The following is a 14124-nucleotide window of genomic DNA, read 5'->3' on the forward strand; positions in this document are numbered from 1 at the left end:
GCCCAATTTGAATTTGGAGAAGTGCAGGTTGAGCAATGAAAGATTCAGTTTAACTGACATACTCCAGTCGGTCCTTGGCGGATCCTGGAAAGTGTCCAAACGAGGCACGGTTTGGAAAGTTAACTGCATAGGGACCCAATTACAGCTAGGAAATATGTGGGTGTCAAACTGAAGAGACACAAATTCATTTCCTGAATCTGCTAAGGAAGTTTGGGGTCTGCTGAACCATTTACCACTGACCAATTTTCTCCCTACGTTCAAGGAAATTTAAAAATGAAAGAAAATTTTCAATCAATCATATAAAACGTAAAGGAGGGACAAGATCTGAAAGAAAGAGTTTCAACTTTCCAGTCTGACATTTACTTTTCAAATTTGAGTGAAACTGATACCAGAGACAGAGAAGAAAACCCCCAACCAGTGGCTCATTTTCTTTGAGGAGAACCTTTTTTTATTAATGCAATTTTTTTGGTTTTCATGAATTTAAGAACTGTAGCTAAACAAGACAGGTTCTTGAAGATGAGAACCTGGCAGGTTCCTCAAAGCTGAAAGAGCTGAATTCTCACCAATAGTTGTGCAATTAAAAAAGAAAGATCTTTTTAAAAAGTTTACTAATTTTCATGGGATGATCATATATCAGCCGTAAGCAACTGGTCATGAAAAGGTTTTTAACACAACAATGTTTACCAGCAAATTGGCTGAAATGATTTTATGAAAGAAATATAATTGTACAACAAAATTACCTTTCCATCTGTAATTCAAATAATATTCCAAAAAAACCCACAAAATATTAACAAGTTATTCATAATATGTAATTAATTTTTCTGTGAGCATTGCTATTTCTAGCCAATTAGTGCTCCAGAGAAACACATATTTACTGGTTTTACAACTTCAAGCATCCTTCTTTCTGTCCATGGTGTCATGTTTTAAAATGTTTATTTATTTTGAGAGAGAGAGTGAGTGGGTGTGAGGGGGGGAGGGGCAGAGAGAGGCAGGGAGAAAATCTCAAATGGGATCCCACTGTCAGTACAGAGCCCAATGCGGGGCTTGATCCCACAAACCATGGCATCATGACCTGAGCCGAAATCGAGAGACACTTAACTGACTGAGTCACCCAGGCGCCCATATGGTATCATTTTTGATGTGAAAAATAGAAGTAGGAAATGTGATCATCTTAAATGTGATCATTCTTGGGGTCAAATGAAAATTATAATCCAAAAACTGTCAATTTGTAAACCACTGAAGCCTCAGAATGAATAAAAAATACACATTTTAATCTGATGACTGAAAGCACCACTTTCAGGGGCACCTGGGTGGCTCAGTCGGTTAAGCCTCTGACTTTGGCTCAGGTCATAATCTCACCATTCATGGGTTCGAGCCCCACGTCAGGCTCTGTGCTATCAGCTCAGAGCCTGTAGCCTGCTTTGGATTCTGCGTCTCCCTCTCTCTCTGCCCCTCCCCTGCTCATACTCTGTGTGTCTGTCTCCCTCAAAAAATAAATAAACATAAAACATTTTTTTAAAAAGAAAGCAACACTTTAACTATAAAAAAAAAGAGAATAGTCCAAGTGGAGTGGCTTTTGCAGGCCATGCTTTGATTACTTATGGACGTAGGCAATAAAAACTACATTTATGTTGTCAGTATTCGAATTGCCCTCTTTTAATTTCTCAAATGACCCAATTATACATGTTCTCAATATGTCTCATGAAAAAAAGAATGGCTGATACTGTCAAAAGGCAAAATGCTGAATATGTTTTGGTTCTTCTCATATTCCATGACCTGATTATGGGCATCATTAAAATTACACCTTGGCATGACATTAAACACTTCCTAATGTTTCACAGTGAGGAGTGAAGCATTTCCTGTCATTTAAGAAGAAAAACATGTGACTTCTACCAGCATGCTTGACATTGTTTACCATTTTGCCATCTATGATATCTCAATTTATGTATGTAAATGTATGTGTATATTTATTAACAAGTGCTCATTGGCTATTTAACATTTTTTTCTATTGGGTCTTATTATTTACAGAGGCTGTATTAGCTTCCTGAGGCTGCTGTAACAAATTACCACAAACCTGATGACTAAAAACAACAGAAATTTATTTTCTCACAGTTCTGGAGGCCAGAAGTTCACAATCCAGCACACCCATGCTCCCAGCGGCAGCTCTAGGAGAGAAAGCATCCCTTGGCTCTTCCAGGTTCTGGTAGCTTCCCTGGCTTTCTTGGGCTTGTGGCCACAGCACTCCAATCTCTGTCTGGTCACATTGCCTTCTCCTCTTCTGTGTGTCTCTCCTGTGTGTTTGTCTTTTATAAGGATATCTGTTACTGGAATTAGGGCCACCTAAATACTCTAGGATGATCTCCTCTTTCTAAATCCTTATGTTAATTGTGCCTGCAAAGTGTTTTCAACAATAGCCAAATTATGGAAAGAACCCAAATGTCCACCAACTAATGGATAAAGAAGACATGGTTTATACATACAATAGAATACTACTTGGTAATGAGAAAGAATGAAATCACGCCATTTCATGATTCCATGGAACTGGAAGGTATTATGCTAAGTGAAATAAGTCAGAAAGATAGATATCCTATGTTTTCACTCAAATGTGGATCTTGAGACTCTTAACAGAAGACCATGGGGGAAGGTAAGGGGAAAAAATAGTTACAAAGAGAAGAAGGGAGGCAAACCATAAGAGACTCATAAATACAGAGAACAAACTGAGGGCAGATGGGGGCAGGGAGAGGGGAAAATGGGTGATGGGCATTGAGGAGGGCACTTGTTGGGATGAGCGTTGGGTGTTGGATGTAAGTAATGAACCATGGGAATCTACCCCAAAATTCAGGAGCACCCTTTACACACTATATGTTAGCCAACTTGACAATAAATCATATTCAAAAAAATAAAATAAAAATAATACAAAATGAAAAAGAAAAAATAATTACGCCTTCAAATAAGGTCACATTCATAAGGACTGGGGATGAAGGTGTGGGCACCTTATTGAGGACCATCATTGAACCCACTATAGATGCCAATTTATTTTTAATTTTTTATTTGAGAGAGAGAGAGAGAGAGAGAGAGAGAGAGAGAATCTTAAGCAGACTCCACACTTAGTGCAGAGCCTAATGTGGGGCTTGATCCATGGGCTGATCATGACCTGAGCCAAAATCAAGAGTTGGATACTCAACCGACTGGGCCACTCAGGTGCCCCTATAGATGCCAATTTTAAAATGGCAATGGTTTGTTGCCTCTTGGCAGATTTCCTAAATCTTTGGTTTAAATATAAGTTACACAGCTGAGTTTTTTTTTTTAACTCTCAAACACAGAACCTCTTTTGATAGGACATCTTGCATCAGTTAAGTTCCATGGTTAAATGCATTCACTCTAAAACAACTGATTTTCTCACTGGTAAATCTAATAGTGAATGTATTGATTCCCTTTGAGTATTCAGATGCCATTGAAAAGGCAAAAAAAGACCCTATATCTCCTCTCTTTCTCCTTCTTCTGACAAGGCCTTCCAAACTCTCATGGATAATCCATGATGCTAGCAAATAGAAAAGAGACAGTCCTCGTAAACATGAATTTATTTACTATATCCTCAAATATCTACTGAGCTCCATTTTGTCCCCTGCATTATTCTGGGTATTCGAGATAGAGGCAGAGCTGGCTTCATGGGCATATGGCCTGTGCAGATGCATAGGGCTTCATGATTAGAAGGGCCTTGCCCTTGGTTTCATGCTCTGTTGTTGCTGTCTTGAAATTATTGATAATGTTTTAAAGAGTGATCCCTGTGTTTTCATTCCACACTAGGTCCCACGAATTATATAGCCCATCCTGAATGGGGCAGCAAGCAGGGCAGGGAAGGTCCCCGCTCTCCAGGATTTGTCAGGGTACCTGATGGTAGGCAGCCAGCGCGGGTGCTCGATGAGCAAAAACATGATGCTAAGCTTTCTGGATGTCAAATCTAAGATTGGCTGGTACCATATCTGGGTATACTCTAATGCATCCTGGACTGATTCAGAGTTTATCTTATCTTCTTCTTTTATTTTTTATTTTTCATTTTTTATTATTTTGGGAGAGCACAGGTGGGGGAGGGGCAGAGAGAGGGGCACAGAGGATCTGAAGCAGGCTCTGCGCTGATAGGCTGACAGCAGTGAGTCCGATGTGGGGCTCAAATTCATGGACCGTGAGATCATGACCTGAGCCGAAGTCAACCTACAGAGCCACCCGGTCGCCCCTCTCATTTTGTCTTCTACTGTAGCTTTCTACTTCTCGTTCATGTCAAGCTTCCATTCTGAATTTCTGAGTAGCATCTCCCAAGACATAATCAGAATTTGCTGACTATTAAAGTTTTAAGGGTTAATGGCTGTCATCAACTCTTTCTAATATTAATTTCAGCAATTAGGGGGACAAGGACCCTGGGATCATTGCAGTAAGAACAATATTTTGATAGCAAAATATGTTTCACATCCAGTCTTGGACATCTCTTTCAGAGAAGAATTGTGTGATGTTTATCTTCTGGGAAAAGGCTTTTCATTTCATTTCTACTCTTTCTAAAGAATTATTTTCTCAGTATTTTCATCATGGTGGCATTCCAGATACATGAATGAGCTCTGGCTCCTGAAACCTCCATGACTTTCCATCAATCTAACAGAACAAGCATGCAAGATAAAATCTTTTAAGAAGTCCATATCACTTCTGAAGAATAAACTCAGAACTGAAGTGGTTGGTGGAAGTTTAATACAGTTCAATTGACCTGTACCCCAAAGTACAAGTTGGTGCTTTTCGTTCCATTTCTGGATTAGCCACGCTAGATATATAGCCACTTTTAACAGCATTGTGCCATTACCAGTGACTTTAATTACTGTTTGGTAACCTTATCTACTTACACCAATGTTAATTAAATCCATCTCGGGCTGGGGGGAGGGAAAGCATGAGGGAATTGTCCCAACGTATGGCGACTGAAAAAAAAAAATCAAAATCTTTGCTGTGGCTAATTTTCCCAGACCCCTTCACCCTGAGGATAGAAGGAGTTGGTCACACCATTCATTCTAAAAAAAAGAACTTATCTTCTCTGTTTTAGGGCCTCCTGTCGAAATCAGCCGACTGCCCAAGGGAGACCATCTCTGTCTTTTCATGATATTGTAACTGCCTGGGTGTTCTAATGCATCTTCAAATTCTAATTTGTACTCAGAACCAATGGGGAAAGTTTTACAGAAATTTCATGAAACAAAGCAGCACTCCTGATGCCAAGGATCTACAATTACGGGTGGCCTCACACATTGAATCAAGTGTGCCATTACCCTCACTCCCATGAACCTGTCTTTCAGCACGATCCACGACAGCAAGAAGACAAAGGCTTTGTTACAACAGAACAGAGCAGAGACATCCGTGGCTGTCAACTTCTTTAAAGCCAGTAAATACAGGTAATTAGTCAAAGTCCATAGAATAGAAAAGGGAGCAGTTCTTTTAAGGAAGAGCTTCAATGTCAGACCATCTTCACCAAAAATCCGACTGCATTCCCTAGGAAAGAAAAAAAGGTTGTCAGGTATTAATTGTGACATACTTTGTTTTGTCTAACTCTTGACGGTCATTTTCTGGCAAGAGCACAAACGCCAATGCCCATCATGCATCTGTGGAACTTACTGAACCCAGGCCTCCCATCTCTGGGCCACTACAGGGGCAGAGGGTTCCATGGAAAAGAGCCCATGTCTCTCCAGGCACAGAGCGAAGGCCCTTTCCTATCTAGATATTCTCTCGAGATGGCTGGGACAGCCATTCTGCTGCTGAACTTTCTCAGAGAAGCCTGGAGAAATAGGGAAATGAGTCATTTTCAGAGTTACTGTTAGAAGAGAGAGAAGGTTCTTTCCCAATGGGCAAATGCAATAGGACCAGGAGGGTCGCTACTGTGTGAACAGGTATAGACAACTTGCAGCTTCACATATGGTGGAGAGCCACACACAGTTTGGAATGTTATTTTTCCTAAAAGACTATGCCTCTTCCTTATGTTTCTGCCCAGTTGAATAATTTGTTTTTCCTCTAGCATTTTTAAGACAGGAAAAAAAAAATGAAGGAAGGTTCTGTGATGACCTCCAAATGGTAAATAAATAAATAATCAAATGCAAGTTGTATTTATATACACACAATTGGCTGTTTTGGAGGAATTACATGAATTTAATTGTATAAAAATAATCAGTTCCGTTAAATCTTTGATTTGATTTCTATTTGCTTATTTTTTTTTATGTTTATTTTTGAGAAAGAGACAGAGAGACATAGTGTGAATGGGGCAGGGGCAGAGAGGGAGGGAGGGAGACACAGAATCCCAAGCATGCTTTAGGTTCTGAGCCGTCAGTACAGAGCCCAACATGGGGCTCAAATCCACGAACCGTGAGATCATAACCTGAGCCAAAGTCAGACGCTTAACCCACTGAGCCACCCAGGTACCCCTATTTGATGATTAAACCAAGGTGCCATTTCAATCAAAATGTTCAAACTAGTGATACAGACAAGCAATAATGATAAGATAGAAAAACTTTGACTATGGACTGAAAATAGGCTCGCCATTGGGATAACTCAGATTTATTTTTTTTATTCAGTTGTTCATGAACATCCAAGCATTTACTGGGCAACTATAATGTTCCAGGAAGTGTTTTCAAGAGTAGCATAAATATCTTGTTTAAGCAACAAGTTCCTAATGTTTGCATGGTTATAATGAAATTACGCGGTTCTAGTTGGTTATTAGCATTAGTTTTTCTTCTAAGTTTTTCTGAAGAGAAACAGTTGTGCTTCGAAGTATTGCAAACCAAAGTAATCTCTAGCCAATGTCTGCCTCACATGCATGAAGCAACTTACTCCACAGGAGGGCCACATGGAGGGAGGGAGTGACAAAGTGGTGAGGCTCTAAGCATTGGAGTATGGCCTTCAATGTCAAGTCTCATGGCAAACGCTGCTTCCCAGCAGCTGAGAATTCTGGGAATTGTAGGCCAGCGAATCCAGGGAGGTTAAAAATGCATATTGCACATATAGAAACCTGTGTAACAGTTTTACTGTTTATGTGGGAGACAACGAAAAAGGAAGGATTGTTTTTAAATAAAAATGTGATTTAAGCATAGGACCCTTGATTTTGGCTGAGGTCATGATCTCACGGTTTTGTTCGTGGATTTGAGCCCCGAGACAGGCTGGGCTGACAGCAAGGAGCCTGCTTGGGATTCTCCCTCTCTCCACTCTTTCTGTGCTCTTCCCTCACTTGCACTCATACATACTCACGTGCTGTCTCTCCCAAAATAAATAAACTTTTTAAAAAATGTGATTTCCTGAAGGTAAATTTTAACTTGAAAGAGACAAAACTTCAAGGAAGGGATGAAATAACCTAAAAACAAATTCTTTTGTAAACAGAAATCGCACACACTCACACACACAGGGAAATGGACAGCATCTCTCAAGCCCTGCAGCCAAGGAGATACAGTGAATCAGAGCCACACACAGACCAAGCAGCAGTTTGCACGGGACATCCTGGCATTCTCTTCATTTTCTGCATTCTGGTCGTGCTCCCAAAGGGATCTGCCCTGTGAGAAAGTCTGCCAGAGAGAGCTGGCATTCAGAGTCATGGGCTCATCCTGATATCTGTAACTACTAAATGGCTTTTTATGTATTTAAAAAACTTTTAAATATTCCTTTATATGTATATTTTTTCAGTGTTTATTTTTGAGAGAGAGAGAGAGCATGAGCCAGCACGAGCAGGGGGAAGGGCAGAGACAGGATCTGAAGCAGGCTTGCGCCGACAGCAGAGAACCCAGTGCTGTCACAAGTACCCCTGAGATCATGACCTAAGTCGAAGTGGGTCGCTCAACCCACGGAGCCACCCAGGCGCCCCCCAAATGGCTTTTTAAATACACATTTATGAAGAACCACAACAAACCCATTTCTGATGAAAGGATTTCTTTTCATATCATTGGCCCTGGCCAGGGATGGTTCTTCCTTCCCAGAGCCCACCATCACGCTGGGTTCAGGGCTCTCAAGCAAAGACTTTGAATGCAGGAGAGCACACATTCTGAACCCACGGGGAGGCACAGGGAGAGCCCCCCCCCCCCAAGGGGGTGGAGATTGTTCCTTTCACCTGGCTCATCCAGTCCCCCTCCCTGGTGTTGGCTTCCTTAGTGTTCCCCTCTTTCTCCCTCCTCTCACTGCCAACCTTCTTCTCCCTGTTTGTCACTGCTATAGCAGGAATTAAAAAATGCTCTCCGCTCAAACGCCAGGTCACCTGTGTAGAACTTTATGCTATTTAAGCATTATGTACTAAGAAATGGGAAAATGCAAAAAAAGAAAGGATTTCTTTCTATCAATAAGCAAGTAACTGGTCTCTCCTTGGAATGATGAGATCAGAATTTCTAGACAAGAGGCACTGATGGGTGGTAAAGCTTAGACTGAAGCTTAGAACCTGGGGGACACTAATAATTTAATTATGTTCAACATTGTTATAGCACTCAGTAGTTACTGAACCCCTTCTGTATGTCAGATGACATCTTAAGCACATTTCATAGGTGTATGACATAGACAAATATATCTTTAGCTCTAGCTTCATGCTTTCTAGAGACTTCCTTTAAGGAAACACCCCTGTCAAAACTATGGCTTATAAATTTTTTTCTTATTAAATTTAAAATTCATGTGATACAATTAAATTCTCTTCATGGTTTATATGAAATGATTGTAATATCCAAAACAATTTCCAAATGCACAATTCCCACAATCTAGATCTGATACATTATTGAAAATTCTTTTGAGGTTAGTGATAAGAAAACCACTGAAAATGCTTTCATACCATTCAAAGAAAATGAGAAAATAGAGGGTCTGGCGCAACGGGAAAAATTCTGTTTCCAGTCTCATACACTAAGTCTGTTTTCCCCGTGTTCTGCCACGAGAGCTTCGGGGAGGGCCTCCTTGGCAGATGGTGTTAATGAGTCTACAAAGCAAAAAGATCAAGGATCTTAGGATTTTCTGGCAATGTTTACCTCTCATACGGAGGGGCCCTCTGGAGAATATGCTCTTCAAAGACAATGTTTCCTGCTTGACAATAAAAGCTCTTTGATTCGGCTTCAGCAATGGTCAAGTTCACTCTACCTGCACTAACAGGTGGAGGTGTCTCGTCAAATCACAGGTCTCACTACATGTAGAGTTAGTCAGACATGAGAGATGTAGTGGAGATGAAACTCATTCCCAAAACAACATTTCTGTCAGCAGAAGCCTCTTGGTGTAAATGTGTTATCTTAAATAAAACCCACTTGGCTTGCTTTGAGGCGTTCTGAGGTACCACATCCCATACTAAACTTTTGTTGCTTTTATCAGTATGTGTGTCCAAACCCTAGGAGCGCTGGAGTAAAACATACATGCTATGGGGTAAACTATTTTCAGACAGGGAGAATTTTAGTCTGATCATCATGTCCCCTGCAATCGCTTATTAAATATTGTTATTAAAAAGAACTTATGCCCCAGGGCGCCTGGGTGGCTCAGTCGGTTAAGCATCCAATTTCAGCTCAGGTCATGATCTCACAGTTTGTGAGCCCCGTATGGGACTCTGTTGCTGGCAGCTCAGAGTCTGGAGCCTGACTGCAATTCTGTATCTCCCTCTCTGCCCCTCTCTGGCTCGCCACCTTTCTCTCTCTCTCTCTCCATAAATAAACATTTTAAACAAACAAACAAACAAGACCTTATTCCCCCAAGATCATGTGTATTTTGATGGGAATCAAATACAAAGTATCTTTAGCAGTCACCAATAGGTATAAGACTTCTTTCTTTCCTTCAAACCAGAAAACATTTATTTTTTTGTAAATTGGTTTTGTTTAATTTTAATTGCATTATCATGGATACCATGGAAAATCAGCTCACAGTGTGACTCTAACATTTCAGGGCACTTCCAAGCTGGTGATAGAAAATGGAAGTTGAAGGTACACGCTTTGCAGTTTGTCTGATAAATTCACTTCTTTTCAGTAAGTACAGGGGCAAGAAAGAAATGTTATTTCGGCTTCTGCAAAATGTATTTATTGTCATTCTACCAAGGAACAATAAGCTGGTGTGGACAACTGTCCCTTTCCCATTGGGTGCTGTGTAGGGCTGGTCCTGCCAGCTTCCTGAGCTTTCCAAGATGGCGCTGCAGAAGCCAAGTTCAGCACAGAGAAACTACTGGAACCATGGCACTACCAGGTTCAGAGCCGGTGAACCAACAGTGAAGGCCCCATGTGCTCCTAGCCAGCAAAGAATGACATCTTCTAAACCATCAGGGCCAAACTTCCTTTTGCATGAAACCAGGTCTCTTTATCTGCTTAGGCACCACAGCTTCCAGAATATTGAGCAAATGTTTTTATCACAATTAATCTTATGAATACAGTTTTTTTTTCTGGGCCTGAGACACTAGTGTGTTCTTTTAAAACATGACTTTCAGAAATAATTCTGGATTGAAATCTGGGTTATTTGGAAGTATTGGCCTTGGACAGGTCATGTAATCTTTCTAAACCTGTTTCCTCTTGTGTTAAAATGGGAATAATACCACCACCCTCAAAGGTAGATGTTACCACCAATGATGATTAATTAAGATAAGATCTACAAAAGCACCATCACAGCACCTGTCATGTGGTGGACATTCAGTAATTTTTTTGGTGGGGGGCCCAGATTCTTCTTCCTAGTGCTCATGTATTCATTACCAACCCTAGATCTGAGCTCTCTACACCTCCCCAAGTCAACTCAGTTCATATTCCAAAGAGATAAAGTTATGGAGATTTTCATAAAGTTATTTTAAAACATCTCGTGTTGGCCATTTAACATGAAACCTACCTGAATTTTTTCATTGGAGACTGCTTTTCTTGAGCAGTGGCCAGATGACCAGAATAGTAGACTGGGAAAAACATAATGTTCCAGTTTGTTGAAAACCAAGTCATGAAAAATGGACAGTAGAAGTTCTTGTAAGTAATTTTTACAATCTGTGTGGTTCCAACCCAAGACGATGAGACTGACAAGATGATCAAAAGTCCCCAGACGGCCTTCAGAACCATGGACGTGCATGACCGGCAGCGAGCCTTGATTCTGTTTTCTTGGCTGCTGTTCTCAGGATGAGTCTGTGTTCCATCATCCCCTGAAAACAGGAAAGGAATACAAATGTGTGGAAATCAGGTTATAAAACAGTGACCAAAGAGGCACACAGTAGAATTACCAGTGTTTTTCTTTTTTTTACCATCATTTAAAGAGACCGATAACTCTGGCTCACCTTCTCTCCAGAATCTCTGCTCTGTAAGGTACAGTATATATCTCATCCCCCATCCAAGCCATGACAATGCTCATGAACTTGGTGGATGCTACACTGCCCTTCCATGTATCCTACCCACTTTCTTGTAAAAGCATTACATATTTCAGCCCCAGGGACTTCGGCCTTGGCCACATGTCCTGCTTTGTCTAATCAAATGTGAGCAGGGAGGTGTGAGGTATGCCACGGCCCAGCAGAACTGTTAAGAGGCATGATAAGGTCCCACTAAACTCTCTTGCTCTTCTTCTCTGTCACTAGAATGGAAATTCCCAAATAGGAGCTGTCTTTTCAGTCTCTGTGGGAGAATGAGCAGAAGCCAACCAAGGCAGCCTTGTCTCTGCTGACATAAAAAGTAAGTGAGAAATAAATATTTGTCATTAGACTCTACTAAGGTGTTTTTTTGTTTTTGATTTTCTTAAAGTGCAGCAAAGCTGGCTCTTAAACTGAAGAGCAATGTGCCCCAAGAACAGGGCGAATCCTGACGACACAAAATCGTTTCCCACCCACCTCAGAACAAATTACTATTTAATGTATTTCTGGGAGCACAATGAGTTCAGCTTTGTATCTTTACATTTACTAAGAAAATTCAGCAGCAGTTTTTACATTAAAGTAGTCAAAACTTTCTGAAAGTGACGATCATAAAGGCCTTCTCCCTTGATAGAGAAAACAAGTTCAACACAATAACTTTATGCACCTCTCAGGAAACTAAAGGGGAGCAGAGGTCATCCTGAATCCCCAGGCTGAGACCCAGGTGGTAGAATTCTGAGGGAAGGGAGGCAGAATTGCCTACAAGTTCTCTCCTGTCTCCAGGTACCTCCTTTGAGCACAAGGTTTATCCTGGGGGTTAAGAAAGTGGTGTGGTCCACAGATTGCAAGTGGGAGTGGATGGTAGTCATTTTACCTCTCCAGAACCTGCTGACTCTCTCGTGCTGAATGTGTTCCTCCTATTGCTTAATGAGCCAGGCGTGACCGCCCCGCTGGAGTAAAAACTTTCACATAGCTAAGGCTTTGTGTTATAATTATTTGGGGGGGGGGGTAGCAAGCCTTTAAGGTGAATTCTGAATTGGGGAATATAAACCAAGTAATGACAAACACAGCAATTACCACATGACTTCTGAGTCTTATAAACCGTACTGAATTCTCAGGGCCAAGGCCTCTAGAAGATGAAAACTGGTATTATTTTTTTTTAATTTTTTTTTAACGTTTTTATTCATTTTTGTGACAGAGAGAGACAGAGCATGAATGGGGGAGGGTCAGAGAGAGGGAGACACAGAATCTGAAACAGGCTCCGGGCTCTGAGCTGTCAGCACAGGGGCCCAATGCGGGGCTCGAACTCACGGACTGCGAGATCGTGACCTGAGCCGAAGTCGGCCGCTTAAGCGACTGAGCCACCCAGGCGCCCCGAAAACTGGTATTATTTTATTTATATATTCAACAAAATACTTGGTAATCAATCAGATCACCAGGAGCTGGTTAGCTAGTTGGGTGCCAGGGGTTCAAAAATGAAAGATGTGAGCTCACATCCTAGTGGAAAGCCAGAACACACATCCAACACAAGTGTGATAAGGGCCAAAGGTGGTAGATACTGGGCCATATGGAGGCAGAGGAGAAGCACTGGTTAAGGGATGGGGTGGAAAGTGATTAGGAGAAACTTCCATGATGCAGTGACATTGAGGCTCGAAGTGTGAGCCAGCTAGCTCCCTTTACTGTGTATAGACAATACCTGCTCTTGATAAGAGTTCTGCAAATCCTCCCTACAACCATCTGACTTATGCAGAGAGTAGAGGGGAGAAAATAAAATGAGTAAGAGGGTAGAATAAGAGACTCTTGTCTTGGGAGGCTGGGAGAGAAACATTAACCTACTCAGTTAAATAGGTATTACCACTTCCATTTTACAGATGAAAAAACTGAGACTTATGTGAAAGGTTGTCCAAGGTTGAACCCAAGTCAGCATGACTCTAGGCTCCAAATCTTTCATTCTGAACACTCCTTCTGTCTAGGTTTCAGGCTTGAGCTCTCCATTCAAGTACTGGAAGTTTCAGAAGTGATTTGGAGAAAAATTTCTGTTTCCTGATGGGAATGGTAGTCTTGTACAAAGTTGAAGAGGAGTGATGTCTAAGAGAAAGGTATACTCTACATTTCAGATTATTAATTCTCAGGGACTATCTCATAAAGGAGGAATGATCCTACAGAGATTCTCAATATCCCTTTAAGTTGATGTCTGCCTTCACTGTCACCTTCTCTGAAGGTCGCTTGGTGCCACCATACCATGGACAGTACTTTTGATGACATTAGTCGTCACCTAAATCCCTCCATATCTTTGACCCATTCTTCTGCTAACTAGATGTAATTGTTGCCAATCTTTAATTTTACCACCTATAGATACCCTAGAAAGACTGGGTCTACAGAGCTCTTTTATTTTTCTGGTCATTTAAAATTTTCGACAGTCCTGCTTAGCTTTATGGTTTTGTATGTATCCTTCAAACTGATATACCAGGAGTTCCACCCCTTACTACGAGCCTGGATTAGAGTCATTACTGGTAGAGGCCACTGGAATTTGGACACATGAGTAGAACCATTGTATGGCCTTGAGCACATGTCTGATTCTAGCTTAGCTTCTTCATCTGCCAAACAGTGATAATATTTGCCTCATGGGATTTGTTTTGAGGTTAAGTACATAGTATTCCTGAAAGCATGGTGAGCTGCTCTTCAGATTATTCTCCTTTTCTCATTTTTCTATGGTGCCCTGGAATAACCCTAAGTGCCTTCTGAATCATCACAGAAAGAGTAAATTACGTCCCATGTGATCTTTCATGGTACAGCCTTTGACATGTGTA

General features: G+C 41.2%; 1 protein-coding gene across 1 annotated transcript in view; it reads right to left on the bottom strand.

Moving 5' to 3' along the window:
• The window catches only part of SLC35F4 (solute carrier family 35 member F4), a 247591-nt gene that overhangs the window by 14479 nt on the left and 218988 nt on the right, over positions 1–14124 (bottom strand). Inside the window, exons 3-4 of the mRNA XM_042989787.1 lie at positions 10822–11119; positions 5301–5520 (exon numbers count right to left, since the gene is read on the bottom strand). Of these exons, the coding sequence (XP_042845721.1) occupies positions 5301–5520; positions 10822–11119 (518 nt within the window). The remainder of the gene's footprint in view (positions 1–5300; positions 5521–10821; positions 11120–14124) is intronic.

This window comes from Panthera tigris, chromosome B3 (assembly GCF_018350195.1).
Source record: "Panthera tigris isolate Pti1 chromosome B3, P.tigris_Pti1_mat1.1, whole genome shotgun sequence".
Lineage (NCBI taxonomy): Eukaryota > Metazoa > Chordata > Mammalia > Carnivora > Felidae > Panthera > Panthera tigris.